Source organism: Thunnus maccoyii, chromosome 18 (assembly GCF_910596095.1).
Source record: "Thunnus maccoyii chromosome 18, fThuMac1.1, whole genome shotgun sequence".
Taxonomy (NCBI): domain Eukaryota; kingdom Metazoa; phylum Chordata; class Actinopteri; order Scombriformes; family Scombridae; genus Thunnus; species Thunnus maccoyii.
In genome coordinates this window covers 27,433,079-27,457,054 of record NC_056550.1, presented here as the reverse complement: position 1 = coordinate 27,457,054, position 23,976 = coordinate 27,433,079, and the positions used below count along the sequence as shown (strand labels likewise).

Sequence of the window (23,976 nt, the reverse complement as noted above, 5' to 3'; positions counted from 1 at the left end):
GCTAACCAGAAGCATTTCTTTCAACCCGGCATGCGATGCTATGACATGCTATGATTTAAACTGCACTCTTTAAGGCGGTAATTTAAACAGATATAGGTTAATTAGCAGCTAGCTGAGACCTAACGTCCTCTCAACGGCAGTTACTAACGTTAACTAGTCACGTCACTGGCCACCGGCTACATCCTCGGTGAGGATATTTTCTGATAGCGAGAGATTGTTGTCTGTTTTTCTTACCGTTTGACGCCATTTCGACGACAGATAAAACCTTAAATAAAACCTATAAATCAGTCTGTTGTTAACGGACAGACTGAATCGAGGAGGAGGATCAATATGAAGATGGATACCGGCGTCCCGTCACGGTCCTCCGCTGCAGCTCCGCCACGCACCGCAGGAGGGCGCGCTGAGGCTTCTGCATGCGGATTAAATTACTGGATTAAAGGGCAGGTTATCATGAGCGTCTTAAACCAACAGTCAGGAGCCCAAATGAACAGTGAAACATGTTTTTCTGGCTGTAATCATTCCTCTTGTTCATACTGACCATTAGAAGATCCCTTCATAATGGGAGACAAAATCCACAGTCCTCCTTCTGTGCAAAAATGTATTTAAAAATTTATATCAAACTAATATGAAGCTTCAGCGTCCAAATGAGTCAAATCAAGTAGATATCTTTCAACATTACAGTCTTTTTAGTGCCAAAGTTATATAATATAAATAAAACGAGACAAAGAAACATACCATAATGTAAGCATTATCAAGTATTCTGCTGAGTAAGGAGAACTATTATGACATATAGTCCCTTTTATCTATTAGTTTCACAACCAGCTTTCATTTACCTTATTATTTATTGTTATTTATTTTTATAACATTAGTATTAATTTATTTTATTATGATTATTAGTATTATTTTATTTTATTTCATTCTTTTCTTTTCACTTAAAATTATTGACATTGAAAGCACATTTGAAGGATCTTTTAATATCCAGTATGAACATTACAGCGAGGAAAACCTCTTTCACTGTTACCATGGACACCTGACTGATGGTTTAAGACACGTGAATTGTGAACCCGTCCTTATAACAACTGCAGTAGAAAAATGCATTTTTCTTTTGCATATTTCTTTTTATAAATAAATAAAACTTTATTTTCTGTTTAATTTAACCCAAAAAACGGGCACAAGAAGCAAAACATTTATATATTATTATTACACAAACAACAATAAGTGGCAGCTGTAAAGAGTACCATTAAGAATACATGTAAATAATTATAATAATTATTATAATTCTAACATTATTATAATAACAGATAAAAATCTGATAGAAAACTCAAGAGACAGAATTAAGATGAATTAATTAAAAAACAGGGTCTCATATGGTATCAGGAAGGACACAATTATATTGAAGTGGAGCATGAATATCTTTGTTTTCTGCTTGTCAATAGACTGATTATGGAAAAAGACAAGCAGAGCAGGTATTAAACAGTGGACCAGGCAGATGCTATCAAAACTTCCCTTACAGAGAAAAATACTTATATATATCAAAAGGAAAACAGGATATGTGACCATTTATTGCTTTTGTGAAGTGTACAGGCCTGATGGAGGATGTCTTGAGTGAGCTCTCTAGTATTTTTTTGTGGAATTAAGATATTATTCGATCATCTATTTATTCTTTTAGGGAAACTATTGTTCTTAGTGTTGTCGTCTGTTTTTTCTTTGTTTCAAAATGCCACAATGTGTTCTTGTGTTCACACAGCTTTACTTCCTGTACCTATGTGTGTATCTAAGGCAATAAACAATAAATAATAAAATATTGTTTTAACCAAAAAAATGGAGGTCTATAGAGTGTTTATATGAAGGTCAACTGAGAGAGAGATGAACGGTTCCCAAATAAAGATTTGAGAGCAGATGTTTTACGAGCACACACAAGTAGCCTGAATACAAAAAGAGGGAGACAGCAACGATATATCTGAGTGCAGCTGAGCAGTTTTGAGCGCGGCAGAGCAAATCTGTGTACGAGCAGGGACTATGTGAGTGTGAGCAGTGTTTTACAAGAACATGTTACAAAATCTGAACATGAAATCAAAAAACAATGCTGAAAGGCTGAGCTCCTGAATAAGGATAAGGGGGAAATAACATACTCTGTGACTGTTCACAGTGCCAGAATCAGTGTGTTAAGACATGACTGATATAATCAAAGTTCTTACATTTACAGCTATTAGAAAACACTTAAAGGAAACTAGGACAGATTTATAGTGTTTATGTTTGAAATCCACACTGTGGTTTTCTTGTTTTCTCGTCACCATGACAGCAAAGTTTCCACATAAGCAGCTCAACTTATCTCAGGTGAGTAACAGAGCAGACGATGAAGGTGTTGTCATTAATTTACTTCATGTAGATTAAATTTAGTCGTGTGGTTTCTGTTGATCTCTGTAAAGTTTTGATTAAATGCAACATGTGCTGAATACGAAGACAAATATATGATCTCTGCCTTTGTGGTTCACCTTTAAATTAAATAAATGATTCAAAACCATATTTTATGCTTACTTTGCACCATTCATCTGTCAGTGGTGGAAATTAACTAAGTACATTTACTCAAGTACTGTACTTAAGCACAGTTTTGAGGTACTTGTACTCTACTTGAGTATTTCCATGTGATGCTACTTTCTACATTTCAGAGGGAAATATTGTACTTTCTACTCCACTACATTTATTTGACAGCTTTAGTTACTTTTCAGATGAAGATTTGACACAATGGATAATATAACAAGCTTTTAAAATACAACACATTGTTAAAGATGAAACCAGTGGTTTCCAACCTTTTTGGCTTTTGACGTCTTACAAAAAGCAGTGTGTAGTCGGGGTCACATTTCACATGTCTATGAGTTGTTAACAGCTCCACCAAATAGTGATTTTTCCCTCTAAACTTCTCACATGCTTTCATTTTTCAATAAATGTTCAAATGATCCAATATTTCAGCAAAAATCAAAGATTAGAGAAAAAGTCCAAAAACTGAAAACAGATTTGTGTATCAGAACTTTGTTTTTTCTTCTTTCCTCTCCCATTAATCATCTCACCACCCCTCAGATTTATCTGCTGACCCTTTGGAGGGGCCCGACCCCTAGGTTGGGAACCACTGGACTAAACTAGCTAACTGTATATAAAGTAGTGTAAACTAGCTCCACCTCCAGCAGCTACAACAGTAACATGCTGCTCTAACACTGATGCTTCACTATTAATAATCTAATGATGTCATATATAATAATATATCAGTCAGAGGGACCAAACCACTACTTTTACTGCAATACTTTAACTACATCAAGCTCATAATACTTATGTACTTTTACTGCAATACTTTAACTACATCAAGCTCATAATACTTATGTACTTTTACTGTAGTAAGATTTTATTATGCAGGACTTTTACTTTTAATGGAGTATTTTTACATTGCTCTAGTTGAACTTTTACTTCTTCCACCACTGAATATATGATCTTCGCCTTTGTGGTTCATCTTTAAATTAAATAAATAATTCAAAAATGTATTTTTTATACTTTTACTAGATGGTTTTGTACTGTATTCATCTGTGCATCATCTTCTGTGTTTTCTTGTTTGTCTCCTGATAAGAAAAGAAGCCCTGAGAGGTGACAACATGAACAGTGTGATGGACAGCGAGCAGAGGTCGAGTCACCACGGTCAGCGATGCCACAGAAAAGCAAAGAACCCCAGACCGAGGCATCTGCATCAGAGCACCCTGAACCTGGGTGACACAGCACCCTGCTACACCACCACCCACACCCAGGTCAGCAAACACAGGACGTCTGCAGCAACTTCACATATCTGATCTGATGTGTCCAACACTTTAACGTGCACGAGTCAGAGATTATGTAAAGGTTTGCATGTTTTAACTAGGGATGTGCCCGAATACAAATACGTAATTCGGCAAAGCACAAATGGTGGGTTTTTTTTACGAATATTTGTTTCATACAAATATTTTTTAAATTATTTGTTTTCGGGAAGAAAAAAAAAACATGTTAAATACCAGCACACAGGTCAGTTACATCACTATCTCAGTGTCTCTCCTCTGCTCCGCTGTGACGTCTATCAGCAGGTCTCAACAAGGGGAGTCACATCCACCTGCTACATGACGCACATTTCCTAATTTGGATATCACTCCTGAGTTTGGGGTGTTCCCCAGAGATAAAGCTGAACTACTGACACAAATGAAGTGCTCCCAAGGAAACACTTCATGAACACTTATTGTAACACTTTAATTTTCTAAAATTAAAAGTGTGATAAAAACAAAAACAGGATTTTTAAACCTCTTTCCGCTTTTATTCGAATACAAATACAAACACAAATAATTTTGCTGCCTCAACAAATACAAATACTGGGCTCGCTGCACATCCCTAGTTTTAACTCAACTTCTGTGTGAAAACTGGCAGAGCTGGTTCAGAGCTCATAAATGAACCCTAAAGGACAGAAAGTGAAAGAGTTCTCTGCTCCAACACTGTTTATTTATTTATCAATCAGATCTTCTTTAGCACTGACAGACATCACATCATATTCATGTTTCAAAATGAGGGAAAATCTACAACAGGTGATCAAACTGGGAAGCTACTGGCTGTAACCTGAAGCAGCAGACAGACAGGAACCTGCAAAAAAAATAAATACCAGTATATGAATTCAAGAAAAAAAAGCAAGTAAATAAATTACAAAAATATGAAATAAAGTCGTTTATTTAAAAGAGAACATTTAAAGACAACAAAGTGCTTCACAGAGGGATGAGAATAACAATCCCATAAAAACAAGCACATAATTATGAATAAAAATGTAGAATAGAATACATAAAATTTGGATAGAATCATAAAAGCACAGTAGCAATGCACAACAGGACAAAATGACTTAGTTAATAACTGATTTGGAGTGAAAAGAATCTACCGAGGATGATCATCTCATTTCGTCTCTTTTGTCTCTTCTTGTCAGAGTTATTGCGGCCGGTCGGCTGACGGACGTCCTCTCATCTTCCATCTGAGAGATCCCAGCTTCCCCTCGCAGCATCAGACGCAGCTGGACCTCAGCGACGACATCACAGCGCTGCGGGGCCCGCTGCAGTCACACAGCGCAGATGTGCACACGCCCAAACACATCACTCCGGTAAAGTTACATTCATGATAAACTTCATTTATATAACTTTCAAAATGATGTTGACAAGTGCAAAACAAAATCCAAATCCAGTAGAAAAAAGTGGCAGCATGATGCAAAACTCCAAATATGACTTCAGAAAAACACCAAAATCAATCTGTGCATCTCTGAAATGTATTTTTAGGTCATTTTAAGGCTTTATTTAGTTTTTTTCTGGCATTTTAACATGACTGTATTACAGTTTTTTTATGATTGGTACCTGCATGGTTCAATACTGTGTCTTCAAAACTCTTCACACAGTCGACACAACAGCAACAATTATGGATCAAACTGTGACACATTTGCATTGTTTTCACACAGAAAGCGTTCAGTGACAACACTCTTCAGTTCATGTTCAAACACTAACATGTAGCATGTCAGATGTGTTTATAGGCTTCAGACGACCTCCCTCAGCTCCCCACACCAGTGTTGTCAAGGGTCAGGCAGTGGATCGATAACCAACTATAAATACCTGGGCATCGTGATTTGAAATTTGATTCAAACACTGAAATGTTGTGTAAGAAAGGCCAGCAACGCCTTTTTTGCTTAAGGAAACTTGCTAAATTCCAGATTGTTACGACTCTAATGACACTATTCTATAGAGCTTTTATTGAGTCTGATTCATTTTCTGTTATCTGCTGGTGTGGAAACTAGGGATGTGCCCGAATACAAATACATTATTCAGCAAAGCACAAATAGTGAGGGTTTTTTTTACGAATATTTGTTTCGTACAAATATTTTAAAAATTATTTGTTTTTCGGGAAGAAAAAAAAAAGTTAAATACCAGCGTACAGGTCCGTTACATCATTATCTCAGTGTCTCTCCTCTGCTCCGCTGTGACGTCTATCAGCAGGTCTCAACAAGGGGAGTCACATCCACCTGCTACATGACGCACATGACCCGATGGATGTTGTGCATCATATTTCTAGTGATGATTTTGGGGGTTTAAGGTGGATATTTACTCATCTGTGTAAACTGTTGTATGTTTCTGTGGCGTATTGTATGTTTTTGTTTCGCTGCAGCACAGATTTCCGACCTGGGACAAATATTAAACTTGAACTTGAGCTTCATATTGATTCATCACATTCTGTTCATGTTCAGTTGACACTGTTTGAGTTGAATTCTGTTTTATGGACCTTGGATGTTTGTCATTGTGTGTATTTCTGAGTTGCATGTTGAGTTTTGGGTGACTAAAACCTGTTTTTTTTTAACCCTCACACCCTCCTTGACCTGCGTCTTTTCTCCAGAGAGCCGACATGAAGGTAGAAAACTGGGCTCGGTATTGCAGCGGCCAGGCTGTCAGAGAGATCACCAACCCCCCGGATCCGTCTGAGTACGAGACCACCTACATGACAGAGCACAGACTCCCAGTAAGCGACGGCTCACCACACCAGCCCAGTGGCAGACCAACACAGTGGCACCAGCACGACATCCTGACAGGTAGTGTGAACTCTGCAGAACTACTCCTGTGTTATTAGAGGCTCAGTTACTGGAATGTAGAGACCACACCGGGTCAGTGTTTATGATCAGCAGGGTCACCTGGTCGCTGTACAGGTGACTGTGAACGGGCTCAATTTCACCAAAACCATTGAGGTCACAACAACAGTCGTGTACATTGAATTAAAAGACTAAGAAGTTAACTGAAAGCTGGAATTTAAGTTTTATTCTTCATATCATTAAAGTGTTTTTATGTGTCACATTGATACATCATTGTCAGTTAATGAGGATACTTTGGTTCAATTACGGTAAACAAAACTAACCAGAGCTGCAACGATTAGTCAATTAATCAATTAGTTAATTGACAGAAAATTAATCTGCAACTATTTTGATAATTGAATAATAATTTCTGTTATTTTTTGTGCAAAAAATGTCAAATATTTGCTGGTTTCAGCTTCTCAAATGTGATGATTTGATGCGTTTTTTTGGTCAAACATGACAGTAAGGTGAATATCTTTGGGTTATTGATTGTCGTTCAGACAAAACAAGACAGTTAGAGACATCAATGTCAACTCTTTACAATTATAACCGTAATTTTTCACAATTTTCTGACATTTTGTAGAAAGAAAATAATCCACAGATTATTCAGTAATGAAGACAATCGTTAGTTGCAGCTCTACATAGAAATCTTATTCAATCATGTCCATCACATTTATAGACATGATAACTACAACGCTGCACTATTCAGTGGGATAAGAAATATATTTATCATTAGTATTTATACAGGTATCAATAGTCATACAGTATTCATGTTAATAGTATAATAGGCTTACTTTTAATATGCAATAAATACCTTTGTTCTGTTTTTGACTTGAGTGTATTTAGAATGATTAGTCTTTGCTGCCCTCCAGTGGTCACAACAGGAACTGCGATATTAAATTATGTTTGTAGTTAACACACAGTCAATATAATTATAATATAAATATGTAGAACTCATTATGAGTGTGATTATTATTTAAAAAAAAACCCCAGTAACATCAGAATTGGAAACATCTGTATTAACAAAGAGTTGTTTTAATAAGAGCTTTCAGGACTAGAACGTGTTCTAACGTGTTTTAAATGTTTATACCGGGATCGAGTCAGATCATTTTTATTTAATCCTTTATTTAAACAGGTCGTCGCACTGAGATCAGGAGAGACCTGTGGACAAGATTAAACACAAACACTTTAAGCAAAGACAGACGCATAATTCTCAGACACATGTTAGACGTTATTTCCACATTAACAAAATTAATTACAGGTGTGATTGTAAATATATAAGTAAAACCTTTTAAAATCTTCAAGTGAAATTAAACAGTGTAACTTCACATTGTTTGTAGCTCATTCCATTTTATACACAGCAGAGTATTTGAATCCATTTTCCCCCCAAGTTCAGTGTGAATAAGATGTGCAGTTGATGTTAAATCGTCCTGAGACGTGACGTTGTAGGTACGTTATTTAAATGTTACAAAATAAATAAATAAAATATAATGCTGCTTCCCTCTGTCAGAGATCTGTCACGTTTTTTTTTTTTTACTTTGCTGGATAAGCAAAAAAGAAAAAGACAGAACAAATCATCTGGTTGTTTTATCCATAAACAGTTTATCAATTGATTTTTAAATATATTTATCATTATTATATATATATGACAGCGGATTTTATTTATGTTGACAGCTCCTAACACTGCATGATAACATTATATCACCTACAAATGTAAAAATAATAATAATAAAGATCCTGCATTGATGGTTTTATATTAATATAATATTGTTAATCCTGAGCCATTTCTGAGATCATTTACCTTTTCTCTTTCTCTACAGTAAAAAGGAAACTGTGTTGTATGGAGAGTATTGATTCGTTGTATTCGTCTGCAGGTGAACAGAAGCAGCAGACTGGTCCAGTGAAGCCCAGCAGACGGTCCAGAGACAAGCTGCTGTGGGTGGCGAGACGCAGGGAGACAGACTGCTCTGCACTCAGACTCTACTAACACAGCAGTTATACAACTATACACTGCACAACACTCCTCCTCCTCTCTGATGTGATGATGCTTTCCTAAAAGGACGAACACTGAGGTGAAGATGTTGCTGTAAATCGGCTCATTTGTTAAAATTCTCGATCTGGAATAAAACTCTGAATGATCATGATGAAGTTGTTGCAGCAGACGTCGCGTCACCAGACTCCTCTCTCTAAGAACATGCTGTGAAAACTGGAAACAAGCCTGAAGGGAAACAAAAGATTCTCAGTCATTCAAGATATGCAGCTAAATGAAATTAGAAAGACATGTGAAGATCAGCGTGTGAGAGCAGAAGAACAGGAGTTACTGCTTTGATTGATGTGCATCACTGGAGCAAGTCTGTACTACAGTATGTTTTTATACCCATGTGATGCTGCTTTATACTTCCACTCCACTACATTTCAGAGGGAAATATTGTACTTTCTACTCCACTACATTTATTTGACAGCTTTAGTTACTTTTCAGATGAAGATTTGACACAATGGATAATATAACAAGCTTTTAAAATACAACACATTGTTAAAGATGAAACCAGTGGTTTCCAACCTTTTTGTCTTTTGACGTCTTACAAAAAGCAGTGTGTAGTCGGGGTCACATTTCACATGTCTATGAGTTGTTAACAGCTCCACCAAATAGTGATTTTTCCCTCTAAACTTCTCACATGCTTTCATTTCAATAAATGTTCAAATGATCCAATATTTCAGCAAAAATCAAAGATTAGAGAAAAAGTCCAAAAAACTGAAAACAGATTTGTGTATCAGAACTTTGTTTTTTCTTCTTTCCTCTCCCATTAATCATCTCACCACCCCTCAGATTTATCTGCTGACCCTTTGGAGGGGCCCGACCCCTAGGTTGGGAACCACTGGACTAAACTAGCTAACTGTATATAAAGTAGTGTAAACTAGCTCCACCTCCAGCAGCTACAACAGTAACATGCTGCTCTAACACTGATGCTTCACTATTAATAATCTAATGATGTCATATATAATAATATATCAGTCAGAGGGACCAAACCACTACTTTTACTGCAATACTTTAACTACATCAAGCTCATAATACTTATGTACTTTTACTGTAGTAGGATTTGCAGAACTTTACTTGTAATGGAGTATTTTTATATTGCTGTATTGGTATTTTTACTTCAGTAAAGGATCTGAATATTTTTTTCACTACTGTCTGTAGGTAACATCATGAATCTGGTAAAGATATTTTGATATTTTGTATGTTTTTCTTGTTTTGAACAACACAACCAAGTGAAAAGTTTCAGCGTACAGATATTTGAACAAACAAAGCTTCACTTTTCACCATCATAGTAAAAATACAACTTTATTGCATTTGCTGGAAGGTCAACAGTTTGAAGGATATTGGTTCATTCCACAGCTGCGTCTTTACATCTTATAACTCGACTGAGATATTTGACATCAGTCAAAGAAGCAAAACCACAATGTAGAAATACTTCAGAAACTTCTGCATTCAAACTTTTACTTTAAATCAGAAGTATTAACATCAGAATCTACCAGAAGTACCTAAAGTAGAAATATTCCTTATGCAGAATGATTATTAATTTATGGGATTATAACAATGGATTCATGTGTCATTACTTTATATTAATAAATCATAATGTACTTACTGATCATATTTCTGTTATTAATGTGAATCTGCAAAGTAACTAAAGCTGTCAAATAAATGTAGTAAAGTAGAAAAATAAAGTAGCATTAAATAGAAATACTTAAGTACAAGTACCTCAAAATCATACTTAAGTACTTGAGTAAATGTACTTAGTTACATTGTGATCCTCGGGTCAGATCACCACTTCACTAGTATTTCTTGTCACTTCAAGGATTCAAAGTGTTATTAATGTGAACTGAGGCCTGTTCACTGTGACTCACTGTGTGCATCCTGGTGCTCTAACACACGTCATGAATCCATTTCCTTCCTCATAAAAGTATTTTAAACGCTGCATTGTTGACATTGTTTACCATCTTGCAGTCTTCTTCATGGCCTTTACTGCTGCATCGCATGAGAAACAATACAGCGACCTGCTCATTGAAAAACTGCTCCACAGCTCTACTACAGCTGTCTGTATGTAGACAGGAGAAGATGGAATTAAATGAATTTCTTCTATTTTTGACTATTTGTACTTCAGTTGAAGTGTTTTGATGTTTTCATGACCATGAAACACTGCTGCTCAACCACAGCACTCATCTAAAAATAAACTACACACACACACAAAAAAAAAGGTCCCGTGAAAATTAATTTAAATCGAACTTTATTCATTTTCATAAAGATGTCCAATAAACACATATAATGAAATGAGTTGAAAGACAGTGATCAGACCAGAAATGAGGAGACTGAGGAGGAAAAGACGCAGATAAATAACAGGAACAGAAGAAAAAAAAAAAGGATGACAGACAGGAACAGAGTCATATTTACACAGAGACGGCCCACACCAGTGTAACACTGCGGCGGGGGGGGGTGGGGTGGGTGGGGGTGGGGGGGTCGTATAAGAGCTAAGAGACCACAGAGTCCAGCTAGCAGCGGTACAGCAGTAGGCTTGTATCTAGAAACAGTTTCACTCCTGACGAGCTCTGCTTTGAATCCAGTTTTGTTTTCAGCGCTATATTTAAATACAACCAAAGCAGAAGAAGCAAAAAAAATAAACAAACAAAAAAAAAAAAAGTACCTCTTCATTTGTAACAAGAACTGTCCTGAAAAAACAAAAAAGACAAAATACTGAAGGAATCTATGTGAGGTTAAAATGATGCAGTAATGCTACAAAAACTGCTCAGTAGTCACTTTGTCTAAGTAGAGGGAATGGCTTAAAAGCATTACTGACATCTTTAAAACGAAGCACGCTCAAACTAAGAAACAGAAGGATTTCAACTGTGCGTACATGTCACAGGGAGACTGTGTGTGTGTGTGTGTGTGTGTGTGTGAGAACTCGTGGCAACATCAGATAACCTTCATGTGGCGGCTGCATGCATGGCAGATCAATTCAAAAGAAAAAAAAATAAAATAAAATGATGGTAAATCAAGTGAGGTTGAAATGTCAAAGAGTGGGAGGAGAAATGAAACTTATCCAATGTGTGTGGTGGGAGGAAAAAAAAAAAGAAAAAAAAAAAAGTGTGTTTTGCTCTGTGGCAGAGAGCGAGGAAGCAGGAGACATCTTTTTGCTCTCCTCTCTCTCTCTTTTTTTTTCTTCAAAAACAAACTTCCTTCCACTTTCCGTTCCGTGTTGTGTGGTTTTAACTTTCAGAGATTCCCTCCTCTTCATCCCAAACACACGTTCTTCTTCTTCTCCTTCTTACTCGTTCTTCTTCTCCTTCTGTTTGAGCAGTTTGTTGATCTCCCTCTTGGCCATGCAGGTGTACTTGGAGATGATGCCGTGCTGGTTCAGGCCAGGCAGAAGCAGCAGGAAGCTCACTGCGGTGAAGAGGAAGCAAAAACAAAAACAAACAAACAGGCTGTCAAACATGGAGGCGAAGTACCGAACATTTAATTATTCATATTTTAAAAAAGGGGAATTTGTCAGGGATATATTTAAACCTGTTTACTCATCACAGGAACTCCTACTCAGCCTGTGAAAACAACACTGATGATGATGATGATGATGATGATGATGATGAGCGTTATCTCAGCAAACAAACTGGAGGTGTGAAGATTTAACAGGCAGGAGGTCAAATAAAGTTACTGAATTGATCCCAACTGAAGAGAAGTGAGTTCAGACCAAAACAGCTTTGTGTTAAAAAAAAACAAAACAAAACACAAAAACCCAAAGGGCTTCAAGTATCAATGAAACAATGAACTAATCCAGGAAGTCCAGTCTGAGTGACAGATGCAGGAGTTTGAAGGTTTATAAGATGCTTAAACAGGATTTCACATCTCTGTAAAGTTATAAACAGACAATAAATGTTTCTTCTGTCGCAGCGATTGTGATAAACTGTAGAAATGATCTGTTCTTCTGTGTCATCGTCACTCTGTTTTCCTCTCGTCTGTCTAGAAGTGCAACAATAAATCACCTCCGGCTCAAACGGTCCATTAATCCATCACTCGTATGAATCAAGATTTCACTTTTGATTTTTAAAACATTTGAAAAAAAACTTCAAACACGTGTTTCCACTTTGCTGTTTTTGACGAATCGATCGACACTCAATAACAAGTTTATCCATTTAGATTAAATCTACAGTAACGTGTGCAAAAGGTGAAAACAGTGAAAACTTCCTGAATCTCCTGCGTCTGAACTGTGTATGATGATCTTATGTAATACGCTGTGAGACGTGTTTATGAATGTGACTGGTACAAAACAGGAACATGAGCTACATGTCATAAAATCTGCGTCACTCTGAAACAAACTAGTAAAAAAGTGAAGTTCAGGAGAAGAAGAACCAACTCTCATCATCACTGAAATATCCAGCAGTTACATCTGATTTATACTCTGGAATAAATTTACTAATTCCAGACACACTGAGCCGCCTTCACAACAAACTTGTTTTTGACAAAAGGAAGCCGAGCACATGATGTAATTATGTGTTTGTTTATCATGAGAACACTGCTGCTAGGCAACTGACAAAATAAGACGCCATATCACAAAACATAACTCCTCATTTTCTTATCAAAAAGGAGGTTTTCTGGCCTCCGACGTCACGCTGAGGAACAAGAAGAAAACTCTTAAACCTCAGTGGACTGGTTGAGCTGAAGGTCTGAGTGACACCTGCTCAGACGCAGGCTGGCTGGAGAACAGGAAGCATTTTTTTTTAAAAATATATAAATCATTCATAGCACTTTGTAATTAAAGGCCCAGAAAACATGAAAGCAGCCGGAGAAGTGAGCGAGCCTCGAGAGCAACTTGATCTCAGATGAAAAGATAAAAGAAGACTTTGTTGTTGGGAGTCATGCGCCCTCTGCCTCATGCTTTCACTGTCAGATGAATGCTTGACATGTCTCAGCTTATTTAACTGATGATTGGCTCCGACGCGGCCGGCAGCAGAGCCGCTGATTCGCTGGATCGCAGGCTGTGGCGTTGCCCGAGGCGACGCCGCTGTGCAGCTCCGCGGCTGACAGGAGGGTTTGTCCTCCGTTTATGTGACGATTCACAGAAAGACTGAGACGATCTCAGCTCTCACTGCTCTCTCTCACATTTTAGTCCCGTCCTGCAGCACAACCCCCCCTCCCACCCACCCTCCTCCGCCCCCCGAGGCAGGTCATTAATAATGAAGGGAATTTTTTTTTGTCTAGTTTCTCAGGGATCAGGTATCGATCTATGTTACTGCTGCATTTCTGACTCACAGCCCCAGAATCAGCTGACTTCCTGGTACCGAGGTCATGTGACCTGGAACAGCCAGCCAGTCTCCTCACTCCGCTGCAAACTGCTGACACCGACGGCAGCGAGAGACACTGAAATCACTTGAATGGCGGCGTTTGTCTCGTCACCCGGCAGAAGCAGAACAGCTGATGACAAAGAACGAGCAGAGCTTCCTGTTTCTGTTTCTGCAGAGTCATGAGTGAATGTCGTCACATCGTCAGAGATCAGCTGCTCTCTAGACAGGCCTCGTATTGATGATCTGATCTTCATATTCAATCCGCTCAGTAATCCATAGAGATGATCGGTGGCATCAATGTAAAAAAACTACACCTGAAACGATCAATTAATCTGAAACTATTCTGATCATCAGTTAATGGTTTCAGTCATTGCTGAGGTCCAGCATCTCAAACGGCAGGATTTGATGTTTTTATTGATGATATTAAACTCAAAATCTTTGTGCTTTGAACTTTTGGTTGGAAAAAAAAAAACATCGATTTCATCAATAATTAAATCCAGGTGATAGTTGTTAGTTACAGCTTCATATAAAACCAAACTATGTTGTTTCACATTGTTTGTGAATGAAGTCAAATGTTTGAACTTGAAGTTTATTCTGCTTGTTGTTTTATTTCAGCAGAATATATTCAACGTTGTATTTTGAATTATTAACAGAAGAACTGTCTCAAATTTTAGTGAGAGCTAGAAAAAAGGTATAAAAATGGAACTTTACAGACTCAATGAATAAATGTAGTGATGTGATGAAGGTGGAGATTATTCTCAGATGAACAGGAGAAATGTTTCTCTACTAACAACATGGACATTAAGACAGTAGAGAAACGTAGACGTTTGTTTTCTTCTTCAGTGAAATGAATGTAAATTGTTAATATAGTGAAAAGAAAAGAAAGCGTCTCTGACATTCCACACGATTAATTATCCCATTTCAGAAGTTAACATCTTATCTGATGAAGTGTTTTCCTGTGTGGGTGAGAACAGTCGGCACAAGCAGCAGGACACACAAGAACCCGTCGGACGCTGACTGACGCTGGTAGTAACAACAGCAGCAGTTTGATTATAATGGAAACCTTCTGGTTTCTTGCTGCTGCTTGTTCACACGACGGTGCCGTTACTACGTTAAACCCTCCACATTTCTCTTGTCTAGACAAGTAAAAACAAAACGTGTTCAACCTGGAGAACGTGACTCATTTCAACCGTTGCAGGAGTAGAAAAAAAAATGACTGATTGTTGTGATATACTCACCGATCAGGTAGGTGAGGAACAGGTTGTGCACCTGCTGTCCGATCCAGGCGACGGCCAACAGGCTGCTGATCACTGAGGCAAAGTACTGCGGAGGACACACACACACACACACACACACACATACATACATACATGAACTTCAACATCACTCGACATCAAAGGAACCAACCAGGGATGGGAATCAATACCATCATCGATCCTGCTTTTGATTCTTTATTGATTCCTGATCAGTTTTCTGTGTGCTGTTTTATCATCTCTACTGCATGCTGATGAATATATGAAACATAACTGGCAGCCAGAAGTTAACTGTGTTCATTTGAAAGCATCTTACAGTCTGCTGTCGGTATGAGAATAACAAGCTAACATCACGCCTGCAGCAGTGGAGCAGAGTTATTTTCTATTCTCTCTGTCTGTATGTTGGTGTAATGTGTTTAATGCTGCAGTGTGTGTTGGTCAGCTGCTCTCATCTGATTGGTTACTGCTGGAGTTCGCTGTAGAAAGTTCACAGCGGACTTCACAGGTCATTATTTACCACGTTTATAAGCGCTGCCCTTGTTGAAGATGAATGATGGAGATAAGTCTAGTGTGTTTGTGCTGCAGACAGTCTGGAGGCTGCACCGCCCTCTTCCATCGACGTCACATGACCCGTCATCGAGGAATCGATAACGTCGGAGGAATATGATTCTGACGGATCGGACGGTTTGATTCCCATCCCTAGAGCCAACAAAGCTGTCGTTGAGTCAGTGAATGTGATGCGAGTGTGTGGAGCAGTGTTGAAGGCATGCGGTGAGAAACCCGGTTAACGCAGCCTGTAACCCAGTTAGAGGTCTGCTAAGTGGAGCAGCAAAACCAAATCAGCTGAGAGTATTTATATCTGGAGCAGAGAGAGAGAGAGAGAGAGAGAGAGAGAGAGAGCTCTCCACTGTAATAAAACAGACAGGAAGTCTCTGCAGCTTCATGTGTACAGTAGTAACGTCCAGCTGTTACTGACGGAATCAGTCAGATTTAACATTTAGATTTTTTTACCATTTTTGGTTTCTCTTCTTTGAGGGCGCAGAGACGCTTCCACCAGCCCACCACGCGACGCTGAGTCTTCACCAGGTTACCGCAGATCTCGTGGAAACGCTGCTGCTGCTCGGTGGTCCTGCAGACGAGACGAAGAGGTCGATTAAACAACTCAAACAAGGAAGCGCAAGATTCCTGGCAGACGTTCAGTGGAGGCAAAAGGCCAAAAAGCATGTTGCTGTTGACAATTATTCAACACTTAAAACATCACAGAGAGGAAGCAGATAAGCAGAGTGTGGTTTGTCACATCAACACTTGTTAGTTGCTCTTTTATACCCGAGAGAAAAAAAAAAAAGTGTCAGATATATAAACGTTCCTTCATTCATGACGACTGAAGCTGCTGCTGCTTCAATATCTTCACCAAATAAAGACAAAGAAAGATCAGCAGATTCCTTCACTGTGTGACTCTGTATTATCTCCATCACAGCTGAGAAGATGTTCATTTGATAAGCAGCTTGGCAATAAATTAACTATGTTAATAACAGATTAATCGTTTATGTAATTTTTAAGCACATCTGATGTGAAGAAATGTTTTTCTTCGTCTATTATAGTAAACTGATTTTTTGGGGTTTTTTTCTGACATATTATAGATTTGTTAGTAGAGCTGCAACCATTAGTTGATTCATTGATTGACAGAAAACTTTTTCTGACATTTTATAGACAAAGCTAATTGAAAAAGTCAGCAGATGAATCCACAGTGAAGATTATTGTTAGTTGCCATAATTATTCCACATCCTCAGTGACAGTGGAAAGCCGCTGCCTCTACGGAAGCCCGGATGAAGAGCTGGTGAGGCTGTGGTTGAATGTGGTTGAATGTGGTTGAACGTTAACGTGCTGTAAGACTAAAAAGGATCAAACACAGTGTCAGTGGTGACTGTTGGAGGGAAGAGAGGCAGCTGCGAGGAGCGTCCTTCCTTTTCTGCTTAGCCATCATTCCCTATTTCAGTCCTTGTTGTCAGGGAGCCAGACGGGGCCCGTGAGCCCCGTTAAACCTGCTGCTTTAATCTGACTCTGCTGCAGGCGCCGTGAGTAAGCAGCAGCCGCGGTATCACCATGAAGAATAAATCACACTCTACAGATCAATAGCTACACTTTCCTGGCCTCAGTCTAAAAATATAAAACTGCCTTTCAAAACGCTGCAGTGTGAGTCGGTGCCCATCCCCCCAGCTCATTTCCTCCATAACTAAACCCTGTCAGCACGCTGCTGCTGCTTTCAGCCTTCCAGGACACCGTTGAACGCAACGTGTAGAGACACCGTGAAAACTCTTCATGACTATTTATCTAAATGATACACTCGTTTTACTGAGCGGGCCGAGCGTACCTGCTGCCTGTGGAATGTGCAGCAGTGCAAAAAGGCTGCGAGTCATGCTCTGCTGATGCAGGGTTATATATATTGAGAGGCTGAAGGCGTCCGCTGGAGGACAGACGTCCAACACGCTGTGCCAACTGCAGCCTGTTACTCTATCCTGTCCTGGGTGTCTGGTTCTCATCATCAAATGCACAGAGCTGAGTCAAGGGGCTGTCTGCTGAGCGCTGTGTAATGTCAAAGCTCCATGAAGAAGCTGGACTCACTATAGGAGCCGTTTCAGATTCCACTCTGTCATATCAGGAACAGCAAAAAGACGCTTCTGCAATGACCAGAAGACTCCTCGATTCCAACAGAGTCATACTGAAATGTCTCTTTAGCCAAAGAGCAGCACAACAATCTCCAAACAACGATTGGTCCGTTAATGCATCAACAAAAAGAAATGAATCAGCAAATATTCTGATAATTGAGTCATTTTATAAGCAAAAGTGCCAAATGTTTACTGGTTTCAGCTTCTTCAATGTCAAAGATGATGATAATCTGATGTTCTTTGGGTTTATGATTGTTGGTCAAACAAAAGACAAATGAAGACGTCTCCTTTGACAACAGGCGTTCTTCACTATTTTCTCACATTTCACAGACAAAAAGATAAAAAATAACGGGCAGAAAGACTCTTTCTGTTGCACAAACTTTGGGAACTAAACAGAGTATCAGTCCCTCGGAGTGCGTTCTTACATTCAACATTGTGTCCTGGTTTGAATACCTGACGGTCAAAACCAAGGCCAAACTCTCCAGAATAGTCCAACTCGGCAGTGCAACGTCAGGAAACAACACGTGACATCTTTCCACTATGACTGACACTACTAACACCATGACGAAGCAGTTCAACGACGAGGACTCATCCCATGAATCATCACTTTCAGTTCCCTCCTTCAGGCAGACGCTACAGAGGCCAGTAATCAATGACTTTACTTCTTCAATTTATTCATTTCTTTTTTAGAAACGCATAATGATGCAAATGACGTGATGTTGATCATCACGCTGCGAGCTGAATTTCTACTTTTATGCAACAAAGGTGCACAATTAAGTTTTGATTTGATTCAAGATGAACTGATAATAAAAATCATTAATTGCAGCCTTAATAATCACTAACACTGACTAACGAACTCCAGCTTCACTCCATGACGTTTGCTTCTATATTCTCTCTTTATAATTGGTTCAAGTTGTTTTCCAGTCTGCGTTTTTATGTCATGCAGAGAATGTGTGAAACAAGTGGAAAAGTATCATGTGCCGTTTCCTCTAAAAGGGACTTTGTATGTTGGTCTAACTGTCAGTGTTCATCAGTTATTTCTCTGGCCTGTAAAGAAAGCACAAGATCTTGTTCTTGGTAGATTTTGTCCACTGAGATTTGATTGATCCTTCCTCCTGAGATCCAGACCAATAACTCATCAACATGATCTCTCAAAAACAATAAGTCTAACTGAAGCTTGTAAAGTGTATTTCTAGACCAATGTTGGTGAGAAGTGTAGAACAATGACATCTCAGTAGGTGATATATTTGTCTGAGCAGGTGTTGGAAAGGTTCACGTTGACGTCTGAGTGAAGAATGTCACTGATTTATCTCATCAAGCTTTGCCAGAATACAGTGAATAAAAACAAACACAGTGGGCTGACTGGGACACTATCAAACTCTACAACTAAGCAGAAACTCACACAAAACATGGAAAAACCCCTTTAAGAGCCAAAACAAGAACTTATTTTTACTGGCAGGGAATAAATATGACTTTATGGTGTGATGGAAAAAGCTATTTAATGGCACTTTCGCGTCTCCGGGCTCTCACCACTTATTGGAGCCGAAGACTCTGGGTGCGAGGGTGGGCACCAGGTAGTCGGCCAGGCAGAGCAGCATGACGGTGCAGGAGAGTCCGGTCAGCACTGATGGGTCCAAGTAGTAAATCATCCTGGAGGAAGACGAAGCAGACGGTTAGAAAACCTGTTTCACTAAAAACGTGCTCACACTGGAAACAAGGAGCGTTTTGAATTATTCACGCATGAATTGAGAGAAAGTCTGTCGTTCATTCACATGCACGCTGGAAATGTGATATTAAAAACACTGACAGTAGATCGGAGATAAAGAGAGTGTGCGCGTTAGATTAAGTAGGAATGCAGTATGTTAACAAAAAGACATTCAGTAACCAAACAGAAACAGCCTGTTAGTGCTCTTTATGTTCCTGTTGGATTATTCACCTGTTATTCAAGAAATACTCCGACACACCAAAGAATGTTGCAACCTAAGCTCATTGAACAAAATCTAATCTGTTTTAATCCACATTGTTTCCTTCTTCAGGCTTAGTGTTTCCAAAAAACACAGAGAAGCTTAACAAAACCTTCAATCTGGGTCTTTTAAAACTAATTCCATCCAACCTGTGGACTATTTTGAACCACTTTATAGCAGCTTCTTGTCTTTGTAACATTGCTTAAAGGGATGAAATGTGCGCTATGCCAAATATGTGCCCAGCTCTGTGTGTGTGTGTGTGTGTAACTCTGACTCAGCACACGGTAAAATGGACTCACAAGAAGATCAGGGTGGTGGCGGCCATCAGGGCTCCAGGGAACCAGGGCTTCTCCCAGCGCAGCACGCGGTCCCCGGCCAGGATCACCTCACCCCAGCCCTGCAGCTGCTCCTCCAGCTGGGCCGTTTCCTGAGCCTGCGCACAAGATTATACAACCACCTTACTGACCTGTCTGTTACTTCACTTCAAATCTATACAAATATCAGTTTAATGTGATGGTGAACTATGTCTGTGCTGCAGCAGCTTCATGGAATGAAGCACATGGATGTCTCTTCTGAAATCAAGGACGAGCGCTCCTCCTGGGACATGCAGCCGTTCTAGATAACCTTCATTAACTCCATACTGTAATCACCTTCAAAATAATTGGGAACTTAATATCTGCTTAAGTTGTGGCAAACATACATTATCTATCATTTAAAGTAAAGTGGAAACTATTACCCTGTAGACAGGAAAATAACCCATTTTGATAATTACTTGATTAACTGTTTAAGTTACTATTCAAGGCAAAAAAAGCTCTAATATTTCCCTGTTTCAGCTGCTTAATTGTGAGGATTTGCTGCCTTGTTTTTTAACAATAGCAGGTTGAATATCTTTGGGTTTTGTTCAGTCAATTAATCGATTAATCAAGACATAAGAAGGCAGATTAATCGATACTGAAAACACTTTAGCTGCAGCCCCAATAAGGCGTTTCTTGAATGATCTTGATTTAAAAATCTATCAACCGGTTCGTGACAAGTCTGTTTGTTCGGCCAGATATCGACTTATGCGGGGTTTGTCGGGTCACAGATCTTTGTGGAAAATTTCCGCTAATGTTTAGTGTGTTGCAACGCAGACCGAAATTAGGAGTAACGATCTGCTGAAGTCTCGGGTCTTGTTCTAGGGTGTGTGCCTTTAGCGATAAGCAAGACAACGATATCTGCATTTTCCATTATTCGTACGAACACACAGCATGTGCCTTCATGCAAGAGAAAAGAAAATGATAGTATAGCATCAGGTTACGTCGAGGGGAAATGTCATTATAGCTCGATTTCTGCTTTTCAAGCTCAGGTACGACAGTTGAAACCGTTAGCAGCCTGCTAGCAAGGTTACAGGGGGAAGCGACGACGCGGAAGTTAGCTTCCGATTCGTCTTTAAGGGGAACGTTAAGGGGAAGCATGAATAATGATATTTAGCGGCTGATTCTCCGTTTTAGCACCATTTACACTTCGGAAAGAGTGTTAGACATCGTAGAAAAAGCCTTAACGTTGTTTAAACCCTATTTCAGATTATTTTGCTTGTGACTACAGAAAAAGGAGCGATTTCACCGCGTTTTTTTACGCATCCAGATCACGTTAAAACAGATCCAGATTTTTAAAACCACTATACTTAGATTTGTCAAATCTGAACTAGATTAACAAGGAGACTCCAGAGACCTATTAAAACACGGGGATTTGAAAATCCAGATTCGACAGGTCTATGTAGAGTATTCAGTGAAATCGCCCTTTTTCAGTTTTCAAACACAAAATAAAAAGGTTTCACAAATCTGAAAGTGAAATTAAACAGCGTTAAGGCGTTTGCTACGATTTCTAATATTTTCCAAAGGTGTTGCAAAAACAGAGAATCAGCCGTTAATATCGTTATTTAACGTTATTTTCCACTTAACTACGAATCAGAAGCCAACTTCAGCGTCGTGCTGGTGAAGGCGTATTAAACCAGCTAACTAGCTAGCTAGCTGGGGAGCTAGCTAACGGTAGCAACGGTCACCGTCACAACCGATCATTCTGACGGATGTATCATTAAATAATATAACCAACAAGTAGAGGCCCCCCTCGACTGCGTGAACACGCCAGATTAGCAGTCTACGCTAACGTTAGACCCGCAGCAATGTCCTTTAAATTCGCTGGTAATAATAAAACAGGGTTAGGTTAATACTCACTAGCATATTTGCGCTTTTGTTGTCGCCGTCAGCCATCGTAACTAAACCAGCGTCGGTTAGGTTTCTATTGTGAGTTTCGTTGCAGTTTTTCGGTGAGGAAACGAGCCCGCAGAGCAGCAGCACACACGCCTCCTGCTCGACTGGCTTCAGCGTCACTAACGGTCGAACTTTGGCAGGATGTTTTTATCTCAAAAAATTGCGTCACAACCAGCCAGCAGCATTCTGGGAAATGTAGTTTTGTTGTCGTTTTGTTATAAGTTCTGCTCGCGCTGCAAAGACTAGTTTATCTACAAATAACTGCTGAAATGTGTACAATTTTACAAATTAATAGACCCTGAATGTACTAACTTTTGATTTAAACTGAAGACCGATTTATGTTAATTTATCTTTTTAAACTTTATTTATTGTATTATTTGTTGTATTATTTACAATTTATATATTTTAATTTATTTTCAAATTTTCAGTAGTTTTATTGTATGGTTTTGGTTTTTCCTTTTGTTTCTTGCATGCCCAGGTTCTTAATACCGTGGTTGATTTGCCTTGTTGTTTTTAAATGTATTGTTCAATAAAGCATTTTTAAAAAAAGAAGACTGGTTTATTTAAAGGACAGGTTCACGATGTTTCAAGTGTGTTTTAAAACAACAGTCAGGAGCCCAAATGAGCAGTGACACATGTTTTTCTTGCTGTAATCATTCCTCCTGTTCATACTGACCATTAGAAGATCCCTTCATAATGAACTTACAATGGAAGTGATGGGGGACAAAATCTACAGTCCTCCTTCTGTGCAAAAAAATGTATTTAAAAGTTTATCTGAAGCTAATATGAAGGTCTTTTTAGTTCATATTTCCTTCTTTGTGTTTCCCTGTTGAGCCACAGTGGAAGTATTGTAACAAAAAGAGGGAAATTTGTATTAAAAGGGCTGTAACTTTGGAATATATCCACTTGATTTGACTAAATTGGTCAGTTGAAGCCTTGTACACTCACTGAGCACTTCAATCTAACGCAATCCAATACAACAGCTTTGCAATAAATTCTACTTTTGCAAAACTTAAACATCTTCAGTTTTTGTGGATTGTGGTGATGTACTGGAATGCCTAATATTTTGTCCACTCCATTAAGATACATGAGGGGGCAAAAAGTTTTCTTTTCAATACTTTTCAGTACAACTGAAACAAAAGCTTAGAAAAACAACGTATCAGACACCCTAAATAGACAACGTGAAAGATTTAAAATAGTGCTCCAAGCGTGATTCTTGTGGATTAATGTATTTTCTTGATAATATTTTGGATTGATTTATAAAACTTATCAACATAGACACTTGTCACTGTTATAAACCTGAATATTTTCCATGTTTTGTTTTATTTTGAGCACAACATGATCCTGAGGTAAGACAATGTTATTTTACTGATATATTCAAAAAACAAAATGGTCAATGGTTTTCATTTTTTAATAGTCTTAGATATTACAGCAATATTGAATATAAAATTAATAATGTAAAAAACATCAGTAATATTTTAGTTGCAGATTGTCATGTACTTCCTGTGTACTTTCTATGTTAACTGTAGAAGAATTGGTATTTCTCTTTGTCTATAAATTTATTGTGTACGTTACAGTGTTGTAATTTAAAAAAATAGATCATAATGCTTCTACCTAAAGTCTGGGCTTATTTTCTGGCATATATGTGCAGCTTTATAAACTGGAAGCTAGAACGCTTTACTATCACCTTCTCATGGAGCTCTTGTCTGGACTTACAGTTCTCTGTTGTGCCACAAGGAGACAGTCTTCACCAACATAAGGTGTGACTGGAAAATCACAGTGCTACAGGATCCAATTAGAGTTGAAACAATAACCAATTAATCATTGAAGTAATTTTCCAAACAAAAATGGACCTAGTTCCAA

General features: G+C 38.6%; 2 protein-coding genes across 3 annotated transcripts; one reads left to right on the top strand and one right to left on the bottom strand.

Moving 5' to 3' along the window:
- Positions 1-2,281: 2,281 nt before the first annotated feature.
- On the top strand, positions 2,282-8,793 carry LOC121884537. 2 transcript variants are annotated; one of them, XM_042393410.1, is made up of 5 exons: positions 2,282-2,337; positions 3,617-3,791; positions 4,976-5,146; positions 6,421-6,613; positions 8,524-8,793. In XM_042393410.1, exons 2-5 carry the CDS (start codon positions 3,642-3,644, stop codon positions 8,634-8,636), a joined length of 627 nt encoding a protein of 208 aa, XP_042249344.1. In that variant the 5' UTR covers positions 2,282-2,337; positions 3,617-3,641; the 3' UTR covers positions 8,637-8,793. The 2 variants fall into 2 exon arrangements, with proteins under 2 accessions (XP_042249344.1, XP_042249345.1); XM_042393411.1 differs by having other exon boundaries at positions 2,300-2,337; positions 3,622-3,791.
- Positions 8,794-10,915: 2,122 nt separating this feature from the next.
- On the bottom strand, positions 10,916-22,249 carry arl6ip1 (ADP-ribosylation factor-like 6 interacting protein 1). Its single transcript, XM_042393413.1, has 6 exons — positions 22,078-22,249; positions 20,164-20,297; positions 19,431-19,550; positions 16,246-16,363; positions 15,220-15,304; positions 10,916-12,086 (listed from the first exon to the last, which is right to left on the bottom strand). Exons 1-6 carry the CDS (start codon positions 22,111-22,113, stop codon positions 11,968-11,970), a joined length of 612 nt encoding a protein of 203 aa, XP_042249347.1. The 5' UTR covers positions 22,114-22,249; the 3' UTR covers positions 10,916-11,967.
- Between the last annotated feature and the right edge of the window lie 1,727 nt (positions 22,250-23,976).

Excerpts from the sequence above, each read along its gene's own strand:
- LOC121884537 (XM_042393410.1), top strand. The coding sequence starts at position 3,642 with ATGAACAGTGTGATGGACAGCGAGCAGAGGTCGAGTCACCACGGTCAG. Across the intron at positions 3,792-4,975 it reads ACACCACCACCCACACCCAG|AGTTATTGCGGCCGGTCGGC; the intron begins GTCAGCAAACAC and ends TCTTCTTGTCAG. Across the intron at positions 5,147-6,420 it reads CGCCCAAACACATCACTCCG|AGAGCCGACATGAAGGTAGA; the intron begins GTAAAGTTACAT and ends TCTTTTCTCCAG.
- arl6ip1 (XM_042393413.1), bottom strand. The coding sequence starts at position 22,113 with ATGGCTGACGGCGACAACAAAAGCGCAAATATGCTA. Across the intron at positions 20,298-22,077 it reads ACAAAAGCGCAAATATGCTA|GCTCAGGAAACGGCCCAGCT; the intron begins GTGAGTATTAAC and ends TCTTGTGCGCAG. Across the intron at positions 15,305-16,245 it reads AAGAAGAGAAACCAAAAATG|TACTTTGCCTCAGTGATCAG; the intron begins GTAAAAAAATCT and ends TGTCCTCCGCAG.